Raw genomic sequence first — 25510 nt, forward strand, 5'->3', positions numbered from 1 at the left:
AGAGCAGCGGGACGCCGGCTGGCTTTAGTTCCCACTTGAAATGAGGAGCACAGAGCGTGTGAACTGTGACGGGCAGGAAGGCTGAGAGGAGTGTGTCGCCTTTGTAATATACAACTGAGCACTGGGAGAGCGTGCTCATGTTCCAATAATGTGCACAGCAGGAATGTGGGTACATTCAGTGACCAGAGAAACAGACTCAAAGACTGTCTAGAATACCGTACAAGCACCCTCTAGGGAGGCGGTCTTTATTTGCATTTTAAGAGAGCGAACACATAACATGAAAAACACCGGGACAGGTTTACAAAATGCTCAGTCCCTTTTTAACTGACTTCCTGGGAAGAAAGTCAAAGACAGCAGAAGCAGAACAATGGAACGCAAACACGGAAATTACCTACAATTCACCTTAGTGAGGAAACGGTGCGGCCTAATTGTGGCCATTCCCAAGAAGTGTCTTCACTCAAGGTAAAGGCCAAGTAAACAAAGTGCCACGTGTGTATCTGAAACAAACGCGATGCTGCAGACACTGGCCTCGTGTGCAGAGAAGGAACTTTGGTCAGCCCATGACAAAAAGGCAGATAGTTCTATGGAATCAAAGCAGAATTCTTTGTGACTAGGAACGCTTTACTGGCGACACCAAGTGTATGATACAGACGTCAACTGGAACAGTAGTTTGTTTCTCTTCCCATCCCAAAAGACGCCAACAGATAGGAAACTGCCGCAGAACAGAGGAGGATATTGTTTAGTGGGTGATTTCAGTGCAGCCTGTGGGAATGAATACACGGGTGGGCGGAGTGCGGGTGCCCTCGGCTGCATTCCCCAGGGTCCTATATGTTGTGTGATGGCTATTTACAGAAGGGTTAGATAAAATAGTTAACTACTAAAGGTATCCAAAAAAGGCCTCAGAAAATCTGGTTAAAATGTATAACCTTGTATTGCTATTGATGGGAATAGTCGTTTTTATATCTCTTAAAAATAATAAAAAGATTCTGTTAAAAAATATATTTATCCAGAAAGATGCTGAACTCTAAAAAGCAACGTGGAATCCTCCTTTTCCCTTTTGGATACACAGCCACTGAGTTCCGTTGGTGGCTCCCTTTCTAGTTTCAAGTCCAGCCCTTCCTCTGAAGCAAGCCTGGGGTGTGCGGTGGGGTCTTCCTGGGCCTCTGTGCGGAATCCCTTCACTAGAGGAAGCGTGGAGCACGCACCTGGATTGCTTCTCTGCCATTCTGATCTTCCGGCCAGCCTGCCCACTTCAAGAACCAGCCCCAGGCTCTCCTAGCTGCTCCTTTAGGGCCAAGATTAGCTGCCTTGGGTTGAGCCTGGAGGACCCTCTCTCAAAGGAGCTGCAATCCCATCCCTCGGTAAGTGGAGTGAGGCGGTGGGAACTATTAGTAATTTTTAAGGCTAAGGCAACATCCGTGGTCATTTGTTTATCTTAATTTGATGCAAATAGTTAACCCTAATCTAAAATAGATTCTGTACAGATATCCTCTTTGACTTTAGCTGGGGGTGGAAGGAATGGAATCAGGTGGAAATGGAGGAGGAATAGTGATGGTGTCCTAGAAACCCTGTATAAAGGTAAAAATAAAAGAGCAGATCGGCACAGATTACCCATTTCTTTGGTGAACTGTAAAGAAGTGTCTCATAAACTCGCACTGACCATACTCTACAAAGGCTGCTGCTCTCGTATATAAAAGCACCCTGACTCTGCAATCAGTGGTTGTGTTATTACTCCTTGATAAAAATTAATCTACAAACCTGCGGGGATTGGGGTTTATATCTAAAGCTGGTAGTAAAAATGTGACCTGCAAGCCAATACAGCTAATGGAAAGTGACGAAGCTCTCCTCCCCTTAGCCTGGAGGTGGGGCCTGCCGGTCCCCAGCCGTCACCCGGGAGCATCATGGATGGGCCTGGGAGTCCCTGGTCCTGCACCTCTGCGTAGAAAGGGAGCAGCTGCCCTCTGCTGCGTATGTGCGAGGTGCGGTCCCTCGGCCCCCCGCCCTGGTGCCACGGCACTCGTGTGCAGCCCAGAGCCTCTGCTTCGTGTGGCCCCTGGGCAGAAAGGTCTACTTCTCGGTGAGGGACAGCTGTAAGACTTGCTGGAGCTCCGCCTCCTCCTGCCGGAGCTGCAGCTCCCGCTCCTCCAGCTCTTTGGCAGAGAGCTCCATGGCCAGCTGCAAGTCGCTATCGAAACGGCTTGTCTCGCTGGAGGCGTCAGGGCACAGGCCTTCTGAGCTGCTGAGGAGGCTCTCCTGGATGGCCCTGGGTTAGAAAAAGAGGGGCAAAAGAACAGCGATCACCATCGTCATCCTGGCAGCAGCAGCAACTACATTTCTTAACTGCTTCTGAGTGCACGCTGTGCCAGCCTCTGTGCATGCTGCCGTTCAATCCTACATAACTCTGGGGGTGCAGGCGCTGTATACAGGTGAGAAACCCGAGGCTCGGAGGTTAAGAAACCTCCCCAAGACCACCCAGCTCCTAAGGGATGGGACTAGGAAATGAACTTGGATCTGTTTTAAAGCAAAACCCAAGTTCTTCAATAGGTTTTCATATATGCCCAAAGTACAGGAAAATGCTTTCTAAAATGCATCTTTCCGGGTTTCCCCTTTAAAAAAAAAAAGATAATCTCTGTAGCTCTTCCCTGAAGTGTCATCATCCTTAAAATTGTCTGAACTTCCCACTGAGGGCCTCTAGAACCCATGTAATCATGCCGTTCTTCGTAGATCAGCCCAATCAGCAGACATTTACTCAGTGCCTTTCCGCCATGGCACTGGCCTGAGAACTGGTCGGCAGTTCTATCGCGGTTCCTGGAAACTCAGCCACCGAGAGTATAGAGCTATTCTGCGGAGTAGATGCCATAAGAAGCAGCAGGAAGGCTGACGCTTCATCAAGTCTCTCCTGCCAGGCCCGGTGCTGATGTACTGAGACCTGTGCCAACCTTGGCTTAATCACTGAGTCACGTCAGTCACCTCTCATACTGGATGTCGTAGGCATGTGTCTGGCCGATCCCTCCATTAGAAGCTGGTCCTGAAAGTTCCTAGGAAAAGCAGATGTGATCATGATCACCTCTTAGAAGGAACAGATATACTGATAAGGAAGAACAAAATTAACGATACTGACATGCCCATTATTGATAGGCTGTGTGAAAAACTAACAGGGACTTGGATTATGTCTAAAATGGCACCAGAATGTCAGGTGGTATATGGGACAGTAGCCTGATTCACAGCTACAACCTTCTCATACTTGACAAAAAAAATCAATCTATTAAAAACAGCTAAGTTGAAATGAACAAAGCAGGTAATTCTTTTAGAGCAAGATTAGAATACACAATTCAGTATTTGTCGTCTTTGACTTTGGCAACTTCCCTTTCCCAAATTTATGGTCAACAAGGTTTATGTAGACATTGGGGGAAAAAATAAGCTCACTTATATGGGGAAAGGAAAAGCATACTAGACTAACAGTGACGTCCAGGGGCTTCATCTTCTCCCAGGGGGCTTCCTGAAGAGAATATGCTGGCTCTGGGGTCTGGCCCTTCGCCCAGCGGCCTCAGAAAACTGAAAGGCTCTAAGAATGGGTCCATGGGAAGTGCCTGGGGGTGGGGAGGACTCACATTACCCAAGCTCTGAGGCTCAAGAATAAAACCAGAACACCAAAAACCTGAGCTGGGAGTGGGAACCACTGTGAAAGCTTAGCAGCCCCCTGAGGGCGGGGGCTGGGACTGCTTCACCAAAGAATTCTCAGCACCTGGTGCAGAGCCTGGCACAAAGCTGGCACTGTGCAAGTATCTGCTGAATGAACGATGGAAGGAAGGAGGAAACCAATGAACAAATGGGCAGCAGGAGCCCAGGAGCCACAGCACTGGAGGCAGAAGCAGACCCCACGCTCATCGAGCCAGGAAGCCACAGGAGGGAGGGGACGGCAGGAGCGCATGTTAGGGGCGGAGGACCTCAAGCACTGGACTGTCTCAGGCAGGTGAGGCCTGGGGGAAGAGCCACAGAAGACAAAAGCAACTCCTTTACGTTAGCCTGGCCTACCCTTAGCCCTACTTTTAGCTGAAGACTCAGCGAGAGGTTGGGATTATACCCCTTACGACAGAATAAAACATTTGAGCAAAACAAAATTTTAACAGTCAACCACCATTTTCATCACACACTTACTGAGCAACCACAACACAATGATTGGTCTTCCTTGGGGAGGAAGCTGGGATTAAAATCCACATACCTTCTTATGAGACTACTGACACACAGATAATATTCTAGGGAAAATATGATGGGGTAAACTAGCAAGAATTTACTGTTTCAGTACCAGAAAATTAAACGGCACACTCCTGAAGATGCATGATTATTAGCTCTCTGGGGGAATGTGAGGAAAAGGAGTCTGTCAGGAGACATCCTGTGAATGATGCTGACTGGGGCTATGCAGATGGTCTCAGATAATAAGCTTTTGTAAAAGACCAGGTGCATAAAATATAAACTAATCTATGCAAATACCATGAATGTGCCAAACACGTCATTGAGAGTAAGTCTCTCAGGTTACCCAAAAACTGAGGCCAAACCGGAGGAGAAAAGCTCCCAAACCCGGCCATTTGTTCTGGTCAATGCACCTGGTTTCTGCTGGACTCCAACAAGCTCTGCTGGATGGCAAACTGCATTATCTCGTAATCTTCGTCCTGCAAATGCACGTTCCTGCCATTGTCTTGGACGTGATAAGATTCCGGGATTTCAAACACAGACTGATCAACCTCAAAGTTTGTGACGGGGGAAGCTGAAACAGACAGGGTGACAGTCCAGCGCCTGAGTAAAATAAAGCTCCACTTCAACTTTTTATAAAAATTTTTTTAAAAAATGAAAACACTAAAATCAAGGTTTGCTACTATGTGAGAGAGATTCTAAGGAAGAATAATCTCAACAGAGAAAAGTACCAGAATACTGCTTTTTTCTTTGTGCCTTATTTTTTTCAGTCATAAAATTAATACTCATAAAAACAATACAGAAGACTGTAAAATGAGAAGTGAAGATCTCCCCCTACACCCTTTCTCCTGTTTCCAAATCCCAGAGGTAACTAGTGTACATGGTGTGTCCTTTGAAGGATGTGACGTGTATACACTTTGAAGGATGGGTGTGTCTGCGTGTGTATATAAACAGACAGTCACCAATGTGTCTTTTTATTTTTTCCTTTTTTATTATGAAATATAAGAGAGTATATAAGACATCTATAAACTTGAATTAAGAATGATACTGACAGGGGCTGGCCCCGCGGCTGAGTGGTTAAGTTCATGCGCTCTGCTTTGGTGGACTAGGGTTTCACCAGTTCAGATCCTGGGCATGGACCTAGCACCACTCATCAAGCCACGATGAGGCAGCATCCCACATAGCACAACCAGAAGGATCTACAACTAGAATATACAACTATGTATTGGGGGGCTTTGGGGAGAAAAAGGAAAAATAAAATCTTAAAAAAAAAATGATACTGATAAAACAAATGCCTGTGTATCCTTCAATGAGCCTAAGACACAGAACACTATTTGACTGCAATAAAAACTGGAAAAAATTCCATTATGTTACTATATACTAGCAATGAGTACTGCAAAATAAAGAAAACAAATCCATTTACAATAGCATCCAAAATATGAATTGGATTGATGGTAAAGGAGCCTGAGGAAATTTTGGGGGATGACAGAAATGCTCTCTGTCTTCACTGTAGAGGTGGTTACGTGGGTGTATTTATTTGTCAAAATGCATTGAACTGTCACACTTAAAATGGGAGCATTTTATTGTATATACATTACACTTCAATAAAGTTGTTTTTTACGAATATGCTGTCTTTTTAATACTAGTGGGGTCATACATATTCCACAAGTTATTTTTTCACTTAATCGAAACTCAATCTAAAATTTTTTTCATTCAGCACAAAAGATCTACTTCATAAGATACCCCGATCTCAAGCTGAATAATTAGTATATTGACAATGTATTAATTTTTTTAAAAAATCACAAAACTCATCATTTTTTACCTGAATCAGCCTGGGTCCCTTCCGAATTTTGAGATACAGTTTCTTCAGCAGTGCTACAGCCATTAACGTTTCCAAATGTGATCCGTGCATTTAAGACGTGAAACAAGGGAATTTCTAACAAAATAAAAGCTTTTATAAATAAACTGTACTGAGAATAAGAATAATAGCCATCTTTTACTGAGTGCTTTCTGGGCTAGTACCATGCCAAGTACTTTCTATAAGTATGATTTCATTTAATCCTCTTAACAACCTTTCCCAACATACAAGTGGGAAAACTGAAATTCAGAGAGGTTAAGCAGCTTTTCCTAGATCACAGTGAGTAGGTAACCGAGCCAGAAGTCAAGTGCCATGAACACATAACTATCCAAAATTTAAATTCCTCACAAGTAATCTGTATTATTTCTGGTATTAGGCATACTAGTTCAGGTCTTAAAACATATTTACGTATCAAAGGACCTTGGTGTCAACTGTCTTCCTCAAATAACTATCTAATTTGAAGTTTCACTGAAGTAAGATTTGACATTAACACGTGAAGGTCACATTTTTATGCCTTGTATATCTGTCAGCACCATCTGTAAACGGAACTGATGGCTGAGGAATTTCCTAATTTTGATATGCAAAATGAACCAAGAATCATGACACTTCTTTAAAGCAAATTAAACTAGGGCTAATTCTGACCTCCTCTGTTATGTCTAGTGTATGCTGCTTTTGCCTAAGTGCTCCAATTTCCTGAAGCACGGCATGTCATCCACGAAAATGGGCCGAACCTACAGATGCTCCTGTGGTTTCTTTAACAGTACCTATTTTGACAGGAAATCCAGGTGGAAATTCCAGTTTGATGAAATCTCTCAGTCTTGCAAAATGAGCGCTAGTTCGGGCCATTAGGTCAATGATGGGAATGACCTGCTCCACGAGAGAGAGAGGAAACTCCTCACACATCCAGAGCGTGGCTTTAAACCTGCAGGATTGGACCAAGACAGGACTGAGGTCCCCTCCACCAGACGGGGAAACTGAACTCCTTCTGTGCAGTGGGCTGGACAACGGCGGCTTCCCCACTCCACAGTCTTCCCAGTGGCCTTACAGCTCTGAACTCGGAGCTACGAAGAGACTAGAACCACAAGCAATTCAGACCACTCTGAAATCTGCCAGTCAGGAAATGACAGCACTACAACCTCCCCCTGCAACAGCCTGAACTGACAGCAAGCACAAAAACACTGACAGCTGGCAGGAACCGCGTCACCTGACCGGCTGAAGCTTGTTGACAGTAAGAGCAAAAAAATAAGAACATAGATTGGATACAAGAATTCCTATTTGGAGAAGGGCTAATAATATGAGCAATCTACTGTTAGCTTTCATCAGATAAAGTAATTTAAAATTATTTTTGAAGGAAGGGGCTAGAAGAAGGACTGATCATGACACCATAAAACAGCACAACTTCTGAAACGAGTAAGAACCATAAGTTAAAAATGGCCACTGAGGGGCTGGCCCCGTGGCTGAGTGGTTAAGTTCACGCGCTCTGCTGCAACAGCCCAGGGTTTCACCGGTTCGAATCCTGGGCACGGACATGGCACCGCTCATCAGGCCACGCTGAGGCGGCATCCCACATGCCACGACTAGAAGGACCCACAACTAAAAATACACAACTAGGTACCAGGGGGCTTTGGGAGAAAAAGGAAAAATAAAGTCTTAAAAAAAAAAAAAGGCCACTGATTTCGGACATCATGCCTTCTCAGAGAAGGGAAACAATAGAAAGAATAAACAAATGGGACTTCATCAGATTAAAGAGCTTCTTCAAGGCAAATGAAAACAGGATTGAAACAAAAAAACAAACAACCCACTAACTGGGAAAAAATATTTGCAAGTCATATATCTGACAAAGGCTTAATACCCTTAATATATAAAGAACTCTCGCAACTCAATCACAAAACATCAAACAACCCAATCAAAACATGGGCTGGAGACATGAACAGACATTTCTCCAAAGAAGATATACTGATGGCCAATAGGCACATGAAAAGATGCTCCTCATCGCTGATCATCAGGGAAATGCAAATCAAAACTACACTAAGATATCACCTTACACCCGTTAGAATGACAAAAATATCTAAAACTAATAGCAACAAATGTTGGAGAGGTTGTGGAGAAAAAGGAACCCTCATACACTGCTGGTGGGAATGCAAACTGGTGCAGCCACTATGGAAAACAGTATGGAGATTCCTCAAAAAATTAAAAATAGAACTACCATACGATCCAGCCATCCCACTACTGGGTATTTATCCAAAGAGCCTGAAGTCAGCAATCCCAAAAGTCCTATGCACCCCAATGTTTATTGCAGCATTATTTACAATAGCCAGGACATGGAAGCAACCTAAGTGCCCATCAACAGACGAATGGATAAAGAAGATGTGGTACATATATACAATGGAATACTACTCAGCTGCAAAACAGAACAAAATCATTCCATTTGCAATAACATGGATGGACCTTGAGGGAATTATGTTAAGTGAAATAAGCCAGCAAGAGAAAGATAATCTGTGTATGACTCCACTCATATGAGGAATTTAAAACTATGGACCAAGAACAGTTTAGTGGATACCAGGGGAAAGGTGGGGTGGGGGGTGGGCACAAAGGGTGAAGTGGTGCACCTACAACATGACTGACAAACATTAATGTACAATTGAAATTTCACAAGATTGTAACCTATCAATAACTCAATAAAAAAAAAAAAGTGGAAAAAAAAAAAAAAGGCCACTGAATCTCTTACTTTTGTGTTCTGATCGTCAGCTCTTTCGGCCTTCCAATGTCCCTGTCTTTCAGATCGAACTCTTCATTAAAGTACTCGTCAGGCGTGATGGCTGTGGGGTTGTTGGCGGTGGCACATTCTGTGGTGAGGTCCTGCTGAGCCAGAACTCAGGGGAATAAGAAATGCCAAACAGTGCTCACAATGGGGCGTACAGCACTCAGTTTCAGGTGCACACGTTAACCAGCTACAGATCAGGAGGCTCAAGTTGTTAGCGTTTTTCTTACTGCACTGAACAAGAAAATCTACAAAGGTGTTACCAGATGACACGGCAAGTCTAATGGATTTCTCCACTTCAAAATATTTCTCCACTATCCTTTGCATTTTGATCTCCTGATTACAGAAAGGAAAAAAGAGAGAGAGACCTAGAACTATCGGAAAGAACATGAGATCTCGAAGATCTAGAGTCCCCCAGCTCTGTCATTCTCTAGCCTGTGACACTAGAAAGATAATTTCATTTTTCTGGCCCTCAGTGACATCCAGTGTAGCAATTTCATATAGTTACTGTGAAGATCACGTAAGAAAACGTTAAAGGTGCTCTGTTAAAATATAAAGTCCTGAGCCCTTTTTAAGTCCATTTTTATAGAGAAGTCCTGGTTTATAACAGATGAGAGAGGCAGCACCTGACTTCTATAATCACTATCACGCCTCTAAAATCTTTATTTTAAAAAAACTCACTCATCTACTTCTCTTCCAAAAGAATATCTCAAATTCCAGCTTGGGAGCCTTTTCAAAGAGAGCGGCCTGTCAGGATTCAGTAAACGCCGTCACAAGCACAGAAAAGTCACCTCCTTTCTTTAAACTGCGCCAAAAGCGCGTTGCTTCAACTTACCCCTTGAGCACCGAACTGGTGTTCCACGGTCCCCAGCAAAGATTCCAGTGGGTTCCTGTCCGCTACAGAGGAGGCGAAAGTTTAATGTCTAATGTTATACCTTACTTGTGACTACAGAAAAAGATTCTCATCCTATTTTAAAGTTTCTGATCCAAGCCACCTGCATTAGGAAATCCATTTATGGACAGGCTGATGAAATGATCCACCATGACAGTCAACTAATTTATCCTTTATAGGACACTTTTTATTAGGCTCTAGTCATTCTAGATGAATGACAGTTACAAGAATTAAAGCAGAAAAGTAGAAAGAATTTGGATTTAGGAGTGAGCCAGAGCTGGATTCCCGTCTCACCTTGGCTGGTCACTACCCATGTGTCCCGGGCCTCAGATTCCTCATCTGTGAAACTGGAGTAATAGTCATGGTGGTGGCGGTGGTAAACAATTCCTGCGGGCTAGCCACATACCGCAGGCAGCGTTCTAAAGGTTTACGTGTGGTAACTCACCTAATCCTCTCAATAACTCTAAGGAAGGTCTGGAAGCACCTCCATTCCACCGCTGAGGGAACTGAGGCACAGGGGGTAGGTAACTTCACAAGGCCACAGAGCCAGCCACGGGCAGAGCAGGGATATGGCAACCACATATTGGCAATGTGTTGGCTCACAGCCCAAATTCTGTCCAAATCTTTCCTTGTGATAGTTTGGACTAAATCACTCATTCCGGTGATAAATAATCTCCAACATCCTTATCTACTTTTTCAGCCGGATCCAGCAACTGTTCTTCATAACACATAAACAAGCCTTCATAAATGGCTTTAATTACACCTAAGCCAACTATGGGGAAATACCTCCATGAATGAGTCAGACTAAGGGAATTTTTGTAAAATGGAAGTCAGAGTTAGGATTAGCACAACCCGATCCCATTAACCCCAAACCTAACACAGCCAACAAAGGTTCTCTCTAGGAGAAAAAAAGTGGGGGGAGCGTTACCTTTGTATCTCTTTTTCTCTTCCTCGGTCAGATGCTCTGTCCGTATTTTGGTTATCACACTCACATTGTTTACTGTGTAAACCTTGAGAGACGTGTGCAAAAGAAAACAGTGACACAGGGAATCAAAACTCCAAAACTAAGCATAGCAAGAGCAAGAATGCTGAAGCAAAAAAAAAAAAAAAAAATCCAGCCAAATAAAAATGAGAAATGGTTAACAATCATGAGGACCTTCAGAGAAAATACACAAGCTCTCAATTTAGAAATGCATCAGCGTTACTTTGCATCTCTGACAGTTTTAAATACCAAGGAGTCGACAGCGACAGGCTGCATCTTCCTACTTGCCCTTCTGCTTGCTAAACACTTTCCAACGAATGTCCTGCAATTTGGGCCTCCCAGCTGGACTGCTACTGTGCTAAGCGACCCCAAACTTGCATCGTATACTTCTACTGACTGGTGGTAATCTTACAGTAGGACTGACCTAGACAGCCACCTGCTGGGCAGAAGGAGAAAGGAATGAACACAAGGGTCTCTACACTCAGAAGATTAAGAGAAAACCAGCAAGTCACTATTTTAAAGGTATTCCGTATACTGACAAAAAATTATTTTAACTGCCAGAGTTGATGCTCTGGTATCCAGGCTGACTGAGGAACATGGGGGTCTGGATAATCAAATATCACAGTTAAGAGAATTCACCGTATGTGCCAGACATGGATTCCCAACGTTCCAGGAGTCAGCGGACACGCTCAGCACTGGCACAAATGTTTCTCAATGTGTCTTGCTGAGCACGACGTAAGCTTTCTCTGCTCCCTCAGAGGATCCTGCGGCGCCGGGCTCCATCTCTGTGAGCCGTCAATCCCGGCTGTACTGCATGGCTGGGAAGGCCAGGAGCAGAGCTTTCCAGCTGACAAAATGCCAGGCGCCACTACGACAACTATTTTCTAAATTCACTGAGGTCATGTAAGGGGGCTGCATGGCTACTGGTTACAATTAGGCTGACTGAAAAAACAAGGACTCATAAAAGCTACTTTAAGAGATATATATATATATTTTATTTTTTTTAACCAACTCAGGTTATAAAAAAAGATGAACAAGCATGTTAAGTCTAATCCTTTTTCTTTTTTCTTTTTTTTTTAAAGAATTAAAGGAATTGTCATTCCAGGACAATTGGTACCTGTACTCATTTTTCTACAACCCTGTTTCTCTTTGGCATAACTAGAGACCTCCTCAGGACCGCTATCCCATTTTCTGAAAGTCAAGATAAAAATCCAAGTGAGAGACACTAGACAGTCCTTATTCCCCAGAGCATCTCCATGGCACGGATGCATGACAAAATCTGTACAGACTCATTTGCATAGAAGCTAAATAGCTATATTAAATCTTATTTTAAGAGTTTCCTTTTACCTTTGCTTCGTAACCATTAACAACTTCTGCTTTATCTGTCCTCCAGCCCCAGAATCCGGATTTAGTTCTGATAAAAAGTGAACACCACAAATTTCTACATGTACAATATGCCATTCAGATTTATCCCTGCAGCCTTTACAGCTTTTTCCCCCAGCTTAAGTTAGTGAAGAACACTTGGAAATTATGGTCCTGTTGTCCACAAAAGGATGCTATCAATGACAGATGGCTTAAGCATCCCCCACCCCCCTCCCAGTTATTAATCAATTTGCCTCACCCCTGGCATAGAAAGCCTCCATTCTTGGCTTCTTTACAAAAACTGCCAGCATAGGCGACAAAGGTGGTGACATTTATTGGACAGCTGTCCTAAAGAAGTGAGTGAAGATGACCAGCGTCCAAGGGCTCGCCACAAGGTGGCATCTGGGGCAAAGCATTTATCTGGGGCATCTGAAACATGGGCAGGGACGTCAGCCGCTCTATCCCCATAAGCAGCCATGTCTCAATCGAGGAATTCTTAGAACGACGAGGCGCAGGCCGCCCTGCTCCTCGGGAGACAGCGGCTGGGGCGGGGACTCGTCACTGTGGCGAGCTGCTCGGGGGAGCCAGCGCTGCCTGCACAATGGCCTGGGAGTCAGGCGTCTTAGCAGGTTTGGTGCAGCAGTGAGGAAGGATGTTAAAAGCAGTTTTGCAGCCCGGCCATCGATTCCAGCTCTGTGGAACTGCTTTTAAATGGGCCCAGCATTCCGGCGGCAGCTGCAGCGTTGGTAAAGTGCCCAAAAAGCCAGTTATTCAACTCAACACACTCCTGGAAAAAATGCACTTAGGAACCAAGAGCGGCCAAGAGGCTCTGATTCTTTTTCAAAGCAGCTCGGCCTGGGAAAGGCTGCAACTCACAGGGGAGCCCTGGCCAGCCCGCCCCTTTGTCTAGGACATCACATCCTGGCTCCATTGGGACTGCTGCGCTTGGCCCCGTGTAGGGCAACTGCCTGCCTCCTGCTCTGACCCCGCAGTGAAGTGGGACGTCAGGCAAGAAGCAGAAATGGTGGCAGGTTAGCCAACTCACAAAGAAGGTATGTGGCTATCTGCATTTTGTGTTTCCGAACCGTTTGCTTTTCTTCTAACGGGATTAGGTAAATGAAGTTAGTCCAGATGGGGTATAATGAGTTGTGTGTGTGTACTATAGCCCATCAGAGAAGGGGGGACCAGAGCTTTAATTTTCCTGTTAGTTGTACACAATTTGTGCAGCATGACCCGTGGAGGGACAGAGAGAAATCCTAAAGGGATTATGCCAAATGCTAGCTCTCTCCAATTTACATTTCAGAAGCAAAATAACAATCCTGGGGACAGGGGGTTGGGGACCGCACCAGATTGATTAACAAACCAGAGTCCCCTTTGAGTCATCCATAATTGACAATCACGATATTCCTTTCAGTTAATGAACTCAATCCCCAGTTCCTTGTCTTTCCCAAAGTCACTCGATAGTTTGGCACGGGAAATACTCATTTTATGGCACATGGTCTTCTGAGGTACCAAAGGAGGCCTGGGTCCGCTCCACTCCATCCTCACGTAGGCTGAGAAGACAGAGCTGCACTTTTCTCCCTGGAAACGGCCTTGCTCCTCACTCACGTGTGTCTGCTCTACCGGCTCCTGGCTGTTCCACTTCTTTTGCCATTTCCACTCCTGACAGCAGTTACTTACTAAACTCAACGTCTACACCTTATTTTAAAACCAAGATTCTAGCAACTCCTTGGCCCCTGATGAACTGTACATGCACAGGCATCTGAAGATGACAGAAGGACACCCAGCTTCCCTTTTTGCCATTTTCATCTTTGCCTGTCTCGACTGAGACCGCCACACCAAAGGCCACTTAGCAGGAGCTGTGACTTGGAGGCAGCTACACAATTTAAAGGCTCTGAAGGTGGCAAGGAATGTCTTGTTTAAGGTGGGCAGAGCATAATCCTTCAGCGAAGAGAAAGATCCAGACTGCATCCAGGGGGTATATACTGGCCAGCCAAATATTCATGCGGGAAGGGGATTAATTTGCAAGCATCAAGCTCCAAGTAAGAGATTAGAAGAAAGAAATGGATGAAAATGACTCTCATAAAGCAAGAGAGCCACACCTTCCCAGTTCAATCAAATGAACACTCACACCTCCAGGAAGATGTAGGTATGTACCATTTTTCTACCAGCAAACCTCACTTGCGTGGCTCAAATCCTTGCTTGATTTACAAGCTCCCTGATCACATATTTAATTCTGAGCACCATAAAAAAAAAGCAGCTGTCTTCTAGAAATTCTCTTGCAGCAACCCACTGTCAGTTGCAAAAGGAGGGTTAGCTTGAACCATACGAAAACCCTGTGACCATACAAATACAAAATGTGCCTTAGTCCTCAGCACAAACGGAATGGGCCATCACTTCCCATCTACACTCAATGGAGTAACAGCCAGTAACCGCCACACTGTCTTCATAAAGTACATTTTACAACAAACAATGACTCTAGCAACTCTGCTGATGAACTAGAGGGAACAGTGGCTCTTCTCATGACAGCCTAGAGTCGCGGACTTCAGAGACTTCATCTCTAGATTCACTCCTTTTTCTCTTTCAGCTGAGGAAACAGAAACCCAGAGAGATTAAGCCACTTGCCCAAAGCCGCACAGTTAGTTATTAGTCCTGCCGATGGCGCTCCGTCCTTCCACCTCTCATTTCCACTGCTGGGCTGTGCCAGCGAGGGCGGCCTCCTCTATCTTCCAGCTTTACCAACACAGCCCTACCTTCAAGTGCTCTCCCTGTCTGCAGAGGTGCACACTGAAGCCTGGAGATGTCTTCCCAAGACCCTTCCAGGTAAGGCCACGGTCAGTCCCTAAACCTTGCTGTCCCTGGAAGACAACAGCTGTCACCCGGCAAGGCCAGTGTGAGGAGGCTGGCGATGATCCTGCCTTAGGGAGGGTGCCACCAGCAAAGCAGCGGCATACCTGGCGTTTTGCTTTCGTCTTCTGCTACCAACAGATCTCCTGATTCCACAGCTCAATCTAAATTACAGGAAAAGGGCATTTACCGAGCCTTATGTTTGACTAAACAGAAAACTTTCAGTTTTATTCATAAATTTTATATTGGAAACAAGAAAATAAAAACAGAGGACAGTTAGTATATTCATTAAGAGAAAAGAAAGTCTGAATCTAGGACAATAGTGTCCTTGTCAGCTGAGGCTATGCTGCTGTGGCTGACAGAGGGCTGGATGTGACATCCTAGGCAAACATGCAGGGCTCACATGGACTCCCTCACAGTGTGCTCTACGGTAGAAACACAGGCTAACACCAGTGATAGCCTCTGCTTCCCTTACAAAGGCCCTCCACGCCTCTGCGCGGCCTAGAGGCAGCCAACCAGAAACAGTGTTCTCCTCCAGGTTAACCACGGCACAGACCTCTCCAGAGTTTTCTTCAGGTAGAGTCTGGAATAGAACTGAAACCCCTCTAGACTCTTGCTCTAAACTATTAGGCGTCAAGGTGGGGGAAAGAACCACACTTAACTATCTGATAACCATGAATGTGACTGACTACTATCAGTACAATCACATTCAATACTGGATCGATTCTAGCTTCCAGAAACTCACAGCTCCACGGTTTGGGACGAGGGAGTATTGTGGATCTCCAAACACCAAAAAGTGAAAAAAAACAGAATTCAAGTAAAACCCATTAGAAAGGGCCCATAAAAGATTATGAAGACATTTCTCCAAGACTTAACCAATGTGCTATAAAAATGATGTATGATGGAGGATGTCAGCTATGGTTTCTATTTCGTTAGAGCAGAGATCAACTTTCAAACCCACTAGTGTTTATAAAGCCATATTAGAAAAATCCCAATCCACCCATAATTTCCAATTAATATATACATGTCACTACAGACAGTAAAGGGATTAGACATTAAAATGCAAAACCTAAATTCATACCTTTCAAAAGCAATATTTTTAGTATCGAGGCTGGTGTTAATGACTGGGCTTGTGAGTCGCCTCTCAACTTCCCTCCCTTTTGGCTTCATCAAGTCCAGAGTGAGGCGCTCCATTTCCTGGGAAAGGTCAAAGTGTTCAGTGGTGACCACTTTGTCATCATGGTTGACTTCCATCAACTCCGCCCAGTTGTCTGTTAATGGAAACCAGGGCGTGACTAAGAACAATGCAAGGAAGATGCAGAAATGAGGACGCCTCATAGGGTAAAATACATCATTTTTCAAATTCTCCCCCCAGGTGCTAGCTGCTAAAACCTGAAGATTATTATCGATTACCCACTTGCACAGGGATTATCTGACCAGCTTTCCACAACTCCCAGGAGGCTCTAGGACATCTTCCCCAAAGATGCAGACTTAGTTTAAAATGATATGCATTCTTTGTTAGCAACACATTTCAGCTGTACTTTTTTAAATATATGATTCCATAATTATTACAAAATATTTACATACAACATTGGGCTAGCCATGCCATTTCTCACTCTCCGTTAGGAGTGCCATGCCCGATTATGGAGAGAATATAAACAGATACACCACAGTCTTGTACTCAGAAGAACTGGAGACAAATACTTGTCAAAAGGGTACAGTGTCGGGTGGTAAATAATACGTACGAGAGAACTATCCAGACAGGAAATAAGATACAAGAATTGAAAGCTGAACAATTAGTAAAAATAACAAAAAAACACATGCCCCAGACAGGATCAGATAAGGCACATGAATTTGAACACATTTTGAGAGTGAAAAAACACTCTGCAACTTAGCACGAGCACTGATTACTAGAATGGAATCACTTACCTTCTCCCTTAAATATAAAACTACGCCTCCCTCTTATCCAGCTCATGTTCTCAAACCCCAGCAACGTGATGTCGACACGCAGCTTGGCACCACTTTTCCAAATGCGACAGACATCATTCGGGCATATTCTGGAAACCAAGGGCACTGGAGAAGAGAAGTGTACTACTGAGAAAAACCCAATGGCCAAGCAGAACACCCAGGCCCAGGAAATCAGGATTCTGAATTTAACAAAAGGATAGCAGTGGCAAGATGGCAACCATCATATAGAACTGGACTTGGCTTCCACACTTATGATATAGGAAGTCACTCTTAAAAATGGACCTTCTGTTCTACAGCTCTTTATGAAAGTACAGATCGATGTCTTGTCCAGAGAAAACTCTAAATGGATTTCCCAGGAGTAGACTCAATCCCACAATGAACCCTCTTATTAACTGCCATCAGGGCTAAAGCGTGTCCATCTGGCCTTTCTCAACCGCATATGCAACCCTCACCATATGGCTGTAGCCTACCATATTGTCATATCCACCATTCAAAATATCAAATGTCTAAAATGTGCTGCTTTTTCACAACGCCTGAAATCAGAGTGATTATTTGCATTAGAAAAGAACCCATTACTTTCACAGAAGAATCTGAAGTTCTCTTCTTTTATATACTTTTTACTTCATTTAAACATTCATAACAAATATGCCTTCTTGCCGGAAAGGGAAGTCTGGAAGTGAAAATAGCTAAAACCTGGGTGTTAGGAGCTGTCTTTAACTGATGGACAAGAAATAAAAGTAGAACACTGATGAAAATTATTGTCAATTTGCCTTACATAAGATTGTGGAGAAATACATCCATTTTGTAAAAAACAAGCTATTCCAATATTCATCTTATCTTCTTCCTTAGAATAACAAGTTTAGAAGAATCAAGTTGAAACATGAGGAAATTAACTAAATTATGGTAAAGCTACTTACTAAAATTTTAGCCATTTAAAGTGACATTTTTAAAAACTAATAATATTGATAAATGTCAGCTATAAGTGACAAAAGGAGGAGACAGAATTGTATCATATTTATGGATGCTTGGAAGAAAAAGTCCTATGCATGGGGGAAAAAACTGGAAGGAAAACACCCAAAGCATTAACAGTAATTGTGCTTAAGGTGGACTATCAGTGACTGTTTTTCCTTATTCTTATCCATGCATTTCCTAAATTAAAAAAAAGATATATGTGTAACTTTAATAAAGGGAAAATAAACCTATATTCAGGCTCAATAAATTTGCAAACAGAAATAAATTACCAGCCCACAGCCACTCACCCCAGCTGGTGAATTCCCATTTCATCTGCACGTAGAAATCCGGAGCCTAGAGGACAAAGGTTTAAAATAAATTACCCTTGGCACTATTAAATAAACACAAGCAGAGTAAGAGTTGATAGGGTTTAAAAAGGGGGAGAAGGGGAGAGAACAGAGAAAATAAAAAGGAACGTAAAGTATAAACCCATCAAAATAGACGTTTATTTTACGTTCAGGCTGCTATTTCGTCTTGATATAAAATATGTCTAGACAGTTAATACGGTTACCTGAAAGCAACAAGGTTGGAGAGGGATAAAATCAAATCTGATTTAGGGCTCAACCAGGTTCCTAACAGTAGCAGAAAGAGGAGTCTGGGAGGACGGCTTAAACACTGCCACGCAGTGTGGGTGACAGGCTACTCCAAGCAAGGAGGAGGGGCGTGGATTCCATCTATTCTATCCCATCTGATCTACCGGGAGCTTGGCTATAAGAGGCTCCTGGCTGCCGATTTATGGGACCACTCTGTGAAACAGAAATAGGCTGCTAGACATCACTTCCCCAGGAAGTTGATTTTCCCCTCCAGTTAACAGAAGACTTTTGCCCCCACTTTCCTCTTAAACTTTTAGAATTTGGCTTTTTGCAGTTTGACTCCACCAGAGCAGCCCTGTTTAGGATAATTTTCTGACCCACCATGAACTCTCACAGAAGGTTCTTGGAGAGCTACTTAAGAAATCCCACAGTTACCACCCAAGAAGAGAAATGCTAGAAATTCTAGCTGTTTTTCTTTTCTGAGGAAGACTAGCCCTGAGCTAACATCTGGCACCAATCCTCCTCTTTTTGCTGAGGAAGACTGGCCCTGAGCTAACATCTGTGACCATCTTCCTCTACTTTATATGTGGGACGCCTACCACAGCATGGCTTGCCAAGCGGTACCATGTTCACACCCAGATCCGAACCCACAAACCCCAGGCCGCCGAGGCGGAACATGTGCACTTAACCGCTGTGCCACCGGGCCGGCCCCACAGGTGTTTTTCTGTTCTCTCCCACCCCCAAGGCTTTGCCTTGATTTTCTAGAAGCCCAGGGCAGGAAGACCAAGAATCTACCCTAGAGTAAAACCAGCCAGGATTCCAATAATGGGCAAAGACACTGTCCAAGCGGCAGCCAATAAGAAAGGCGGGCATATTTTAAAGAGACACAGTTGAAAGACAAAATGTCAACAACAGCCTCTGATTCGAAAAACACACAGGTCATTTATGGGTTGTCTATAACTGCAAGCAGAGAATACAATTTAATGAAGTTCATTGCCATGGATCAATACAGGTAAAAAAATAAAATCTTTTACACTGAATTTTTAAAATGAAGGGTGACCTCACGTTAAATAAATCATTTTCTGTTTTTTCAAATGGCAAGTGATGTTTTTAGTTCCTCCTACAGTAAGTTAGATAAGAAAACAATAAATCCATGTGATCTTTGCACATTCAAATACATACCTAGCCAAAAACAATGCATACGACTATTTCGTACTTCACGGATGGTTTCATTACAGCATATGAAAATTGACTATCTTGGGCATGATTTAGCTTGAGTTTCATAGAAATATATTTTTTAAAAAGAGTGCTCAGATAATGAGTGGTAATTTTCTTACTTACAGCAAAATTTTTCCTCTCAACCGAGCTGTTAATTTTTCTTAGGAAATGTGTTTTGACTAAAGTTGTAAAGCCGATTTATCTAGCAAATATCTTTGAAGATATTTTGGAGAGTTCATTTCTGTGCTTAATAAATGACATGAAAATTGAACCACTGGTACTTTATCATCTCCTGCTGCCCTGGGAATACTGCACATGGTTGACTGATAAGACGCTTTTTGCAGTAAAAAAAGATTATCTGAAGAATGGCAACCATCATCCAAAACAATCTGTGAGCCCAGAAGTAAAGTTTTTGAAGAAAGGTCTCTAAGTGTCACAGGGCCCATACACTTAAGTTCACAAGACAGATAAACGGCCCCAAAGCCAGTAACTGTAAATAAACCAAGGCAATGGGTTAAAAGTCACAAAATGCTAATTGCTAGAATGATAGGATGGGCAAGGAGAAGTTGCACACGGACCTCTGAGCCTCAACAGGCCGTGAAAATCCCTGCACGGTAACTGATGCTCATCACAATTTCCCCAAGATGACCTATGCTCAGGATGCTACTCTTAAGAAAACAGGCACCTAGACAAATTGTTTGATGTCTGTTTGTCTTAAGGTATAATTTTTAAATAGCACTTAAAAGCGTAAGCCTTGTAACCTAGAACCATAATTTGTGAAAGACCTCATATCTTTAACAAGTCAGAGAGGCAAGGAATAATGCCATTTGGTACCCAATGTATCATATTCACGAATCATCTTCAGGAAGGCACACAAGGATGGCAAACTGCGTCTCCAGCTATTGTGTCAGCAGTTAACTCAAATTATGGCATGGCCACATTTTTACAGATACCTCGAGAATTTTCTGGAGCAGCTCAGGAACTCCTTCCAGGGCCATGGAGGTGTTGTGGTAGTCCCGATGTTGAAGAACTGTGTACACCATCTCAGGATCGCCAGTGCTCACGGCCTCATGTAAAACTGGAAAATAAAAAGGTCAAATTTCATCACCCAGTCTTCTCAGACTTTCTGACAAACTTTCCAAAGCCAGTCTGAAAACTATCTGTACAGATCAAAGACCAACATTTTCTACAAAGAGGGAGAAAGGCTGCAGTCCCACCTTAGTATTTACGACCATAACTGCTTATTGCTAGCTCTCAAATCTTAAATGAGTGGAAAGAGAAACAGAGCACTCCTGGCCTCTTGATCAAACCCCTTCCATCCTCCCTTCACCCCACTTGTCTTACCACTGGTGCTGAAATCCTGACAGTGTCTTCAGAGAGCTCGCTTTAACTAGGTGATTGTACAACTGTGGTGACATGTACATCAGACTTGTGTGTATCCTTGCTCAGTCAACACAAAATTACTCTGACCAATAGTAAGAGAGGTTACAAAATGAAATGCCAGGATTTCACTAGAAAAGGCTACTTCTAGCCATAATTTCTTTTTTATTTTGCCTACCCTGATGGATACACTGGAGTTATACCATCACATTCCTCAGGGGAAATCTGGGCTCCACACTCACGTATGGTGGAAAGGGATTACACTGAGCACTGCTTTCTGGATGAGGAGTCACCCTCTACCAGGGCTTTTGGCCCAGGACACAATCTGGCCATTGTGCTGCAATCAGCCAGCAGCATCCGAGGCTCTCATCTCCACACCCCGGCCCCTAGTTCCAAGAGAGAAGAGTCTTAAAATAAAGATGACTCTGAGGACAAGGATGATTGAGATTGGCCTTTATTCAGAAAGAGAAATCGAAATGAAAGCCTTTAAATTATTTTAAAAGTATACTTGCCTGTCCATCCCTCGCGATTTTCTTTTGTAACATCTGCTTTATGTCGGAGCAAGACTCTCGCAGATTCCAAATGTCCCAAAGACACAGCAAGATGCAATAAGGTTCGACCTCGTGGATCTAGAGCCTCCACATTCTGTGAAGTAAACATTGGCATTTATATAACTGGATACATTATATAAAAACATGGAAATGTGTTTGAGGGATAATAACTATAAAAATAGAAAATAGCATTTACACATTAATTGCAGCAATATATGGAAAAATGAATGCTTGCACATGGGCAGGGTTGAAATATGAATTTGGGGGCTATAAATAAAGATGACAGTTACTGAGTTCCTTTTTCTATAAAGTTAAGTGCCTAATAAATAAATGTTGCCTATAGGCCTCAGATCATCAACCATAACCTTAAGCTCTAAACAGCACTCAAAGTAAGTCTAAATAAGGCTAGGGGCTCTCATGAAATGCAACCACCCTGTGACATGAACGTGGGGGATTTCTCAAGCACATATCAGCATTCAAGTCTAGAACAGGAAGTGCAAGACTTTAATCAAAACTGAAAGTACAGAAGATAATTTGGGTCAGAATAAAATTACATTCTCTAGCTGGATTCCCACCAAAACACCACTCTCGTTATTATGTATTGAGTTCCAAGTGCCCCAAAGTAGCAGCATCCACAGATCCTACAGACAATGGGCGTGGTCTGCCAGGTGTGTATGTGGACATATTCACAGAGAAATGAAACACACACGCACACACACCATCTCGGTCCATTTCCCCTCGAGGGGTTATCTTCCCCATGCTAGACATACCCACTTAGCTTTTACTCTTTGTTCCTATTCTGGCCCTCCTTCCAGCACCCACACTGGGTCTCGAGACCCAAGCGGCAGTTTCTCTGGTGTGAGCTCAGTCTTAACAACCGGCACTGACTTCCAAAGACAGCTCTGAACGTTCTTCCAAGGACACGGTAAACTGCCATGGGACTTTTGGACTATAAAAACTTTTTACATGCCATAATACTTTTTAGAAAACATGTTTTATCTTGATTTGAAATGCTAGTTGTTGTGCAGGCATTAACAGCAGCCTCCAAAGCCTTCGAGAACCTGCCACTTACTGGCCACAGGGAAGGAAGGTAAGGAGGACTGTGGGTAAACAACTACTATCCAACAGCCATTGAACCTCCCTGTTTTGCTAATTGCATCCTGGCTACTGTGCAATGAAGACAGAAACTGTTATCGAGGAATAAAGAAGTCGTTGAAGACATTCTGCTAAGTGAAGAGGAGTCCTCCCGGACCAGTCCCTGGCCTCAGTGTGCTCTCAGGTGCTGACACACCCACATGTCTCCTGGAACGGGGCCCACACCACCACCCAGGAGTCCCTGCCTTTTCCCAAGGGTATGGCTTGTCTGTCTCACCAAAGAGATGGAGAATCCCAAAGGTTGGATCTAAGTTTTAGATTTCCTAGCTTCTGCCACTCTAGTCCCTAATTTGCATTAAATCATTTCTTTTTTTTAAAGTACTATGGCTAAAATCTATGAACTTCGTTGAAGTTTAGCAGTAAAGAAATAATTAGCAAATTCATCATCTTCTTACACATCTATTTTCTTACCTATCAAGTTCAATCTATGTGAAAGGTGCTAAGTTCAGCACACTGCCTGACATAGAGATGCTTAACAAAATTTATCACACAAAAGGGGAAACGAAACGACTTACTGCAATTCATACCCCAGAACAAAATTAATGACTCAGAATAAGGATTAACACTCAAGCTCTTGGGAACCCCTTAGATATGATGTATAAAATCAAGGCCAAATACATTAAGTTGTGGACTTTTTTCCTCTTTTGGACCACAGAGAAAACCGTATGTGTGAGCCACACAGCAGCACACTTTGCATGGCTAATCATAACTTCAAAGTCCCCCGTGCCTCTCTTTCTCATTTGAAAGGAGAGGAGGGAGGAGGAATGTTGTAATATGGTATGGTGACAATGTAATTAAAAACAATGCATGAATACAGATTAGAGTTGAAATTAGTGAAATAGAGGATAGAAAATTCATAGAGAAAAGTCAATAAAACCAGAAGTTGGTTCTTTGAAAATATCAACAAAATCGACAAGCTCTCAGCTAGATTGACCAAGAAAAAAATCAGGAATGAAAGAAGAGATGTTACTACCAACTCTACAGAAATAAAAAGTATTATAAAGGAATACTACAAAATGTATGCCAACATATTAGAGAACTTGGACGAAATGCACTTACTCCTAGAGAGACACAAACTAGCAAAACTGATTTCAGAAAAAATAGAAAATCTGAATAAGTTTATAACATGAGATTGAATCGGTAATTCTAAAAGTTCCCAGCAAAAAACTCACGCCCAGATGGTTTCACTGGTGGATTCTACCAACCATTCAAAGAATTAATACCAAGTCTTCACAAATTCTTCCAAAGAAATAGAAGAGGAAGGAAACTTCCCAACTCATTTTGAACCCAGTATTATCCTGATTATGAACACATCACACACAAAAAAGAAAACTGCAGACCAATATCTCTTATGAATATAGAGGCAAAAATCCTCAACAATACACTAGGCAAAGCAAATTCAGCAACATATAATAAGGCTTATTACACACCATGACCAGATGAGATTTATCCCATGAATGCAACAGGGGGTTAACATCTGATAATCAATGTAATATACCATATCAATAGAATAAAATAAGAAACACATGATCATATCAATAGATGCATGCTGTGATCTGAATGTTTGTGTCCCCCCCAAATTCATGTTGAAATCAGAAGCTCCAAAGATGATGTTATTAGGAAGTGGGGCCTTTGGGAGGTGCTTAAGTCACGAGGTGGAGCCCTCATGAATGGAATTAGTGCCTTTATAAAAGAGGCCCCAGAGAGCCTGGTAGCATCCCTCAGCCATGTGTGAGCACAGTGAGAAGGCACCTGCTATGAAATGGGAAGAGAGCCCTCACCAGCCACCACGCTGAATCTTCCATCATCATGATCTTAGACTTCCAGCCTCCAGAACTGTGAGAAATAAATTTCTGTTGTTTATAAACTACTCAGCCCAAATAGACTAAGACAATGCAGAAAAAGCATTTAACAAAATCCAACACCCCTTTGTGATTAAAAACAACCACCACCACAAAACACTCAACAAACTAGAAATACCTAGGAATAACAAACCAGGGAACTTCCTCAAAGGACATCCATCTATAAAAAAACCCATAGCTAACATCAGACAATGGTGAAAGACTGGATGCTTTCCCCGAGATAAGGAACAAAACAAGGATGTTCTCTTTCATCACTGCTATTCAACATTGTACTAGAGGTTCTAACCAGGGCAATAAGGCAAGAAAAAGAAATAAAAGGCCTCCAGATTGGAAAAGAAGAAGTAAAACTCTATTCACAAATGATATGATTTCATATATAGAAAACCCTAAAAAATTCACTAAAAAACTGTTAGAACTAATAAATGAGTTCAACATCAATATGCAAAAATCTATTGTATTTCTATACACCAGTAACAAACAACTCAAAAATGAAATTAAGAAAACAATTCCATTTACAATTGCATCAAAAAGTATAAAACATTTAGGAATAAATAACAAAAGAAATATAAAACTTATGCTCAAACTACAAAGCGTTGTTGAAAGAAATTAAGATCTAAATAAATGGGAAAACATCCTATGTTCATGATTCAGAAGACTTAATCCTGTTAAGATGGCAATACTCCCCAAAGTGTGCTACAGAGTCAATGCAATCGGTATCAAAATTTCAGCTGGCTTTTTGCAGAAACTGACTAGCTGGTCCCAAAATTCATATGGAAATGCAAGGAACTAAGAATAGCCAAAACCATCTTAAAAAGATGAGCAAAGTTTGAGGGCTTATACTCTCAATTTCAAAATTTATACACAAAGCTACAGCAATCCGGACAGTGTAGTACTGGCATAAGGACAGACGTATAAATCAATGGGATATAATTTAGAGTC

General features: G+C 42.8%; 1 protein-coding gene across 2 annotated transcripts in view; it reads right to left on the reverse strand.

The window, feature by feature from the left end:
* Positions 1 to 213: 213 nt before the first annotated feature.
* The window catches only part of ANKRD13A (ankyrin repeat domain 13A), a 31597-nt gene continuing 6300 nt past the window's right edge, over positions 214 to 25510 (reverse strand). The window contains exons 2-15 of one of the 2 annotated variants that reach the window (XM_008540020.2): positions 21516 to 21648; positions 20577 to 20701; positions 18121 to 18166; positions 16823 to 16966; positions 15975 to 16164; positions 12032 to 12098; positions 10631 to 10712; positions 9646 to 9707; positions 8778 to 8908; positions 6814 to 6971; positions 6014 to 6127; positions 4605 to 4765; positions 2971 to 3038; positions 214 to 2263 (exon numbers count right to left, since the gene is read on the reverse strand). In XM_008540020.2, the coding sequence (XP_008538242.2) occupies positions 2068 to 2263; positions 2971 to 3038; positions 4605 to 4765; positions 6014 to 6127; positions 6814 to 6971; positions 8778 to 8908; positions 9646 to 9707; positions 10631 to 10712; positions 12032 to 12098; positions 15975 to 16164; positions 16823 to 16966; positions 18121 to 18166; positions 20577 to 20701; positions 21516 to 21648 (1677 nt within the window). In that variant the 3' untranslated portion in view covers positions 214 to 2067. Of the gene's footprint in view, positions 2264 to 2970; positions 3039 to 4604; positions 4766 to 6013; positions 6128 to 6813; positions 6972 to 8777; positions 8912 to 9645; positions 9708 to 10630; positions 10713 to 12031; positions 12099 to 15974; positions 16165 to 16822; positions 16967 to 18120; positions 18167 to 20576; positions 20702 to 21515; positions 21649 to 25510 lie in introns of both variants that reach the window. The other variant, XM_070626996.1, reaches the window with a different exon arrangement.

Source organism: Equus przewalskii, chromosome 7 (assembly GCF_037783145.1).
Source record: "Equus przewalskii isolate Varuska chromosome 7, EquPr2, whole genome shotgun sequence".
Lineage (NCBI taxonomy): Eukaryota > Metazoa > Chordata > Mammalia > Perissodactyla > Equidae > Equus > Equus przewalskii.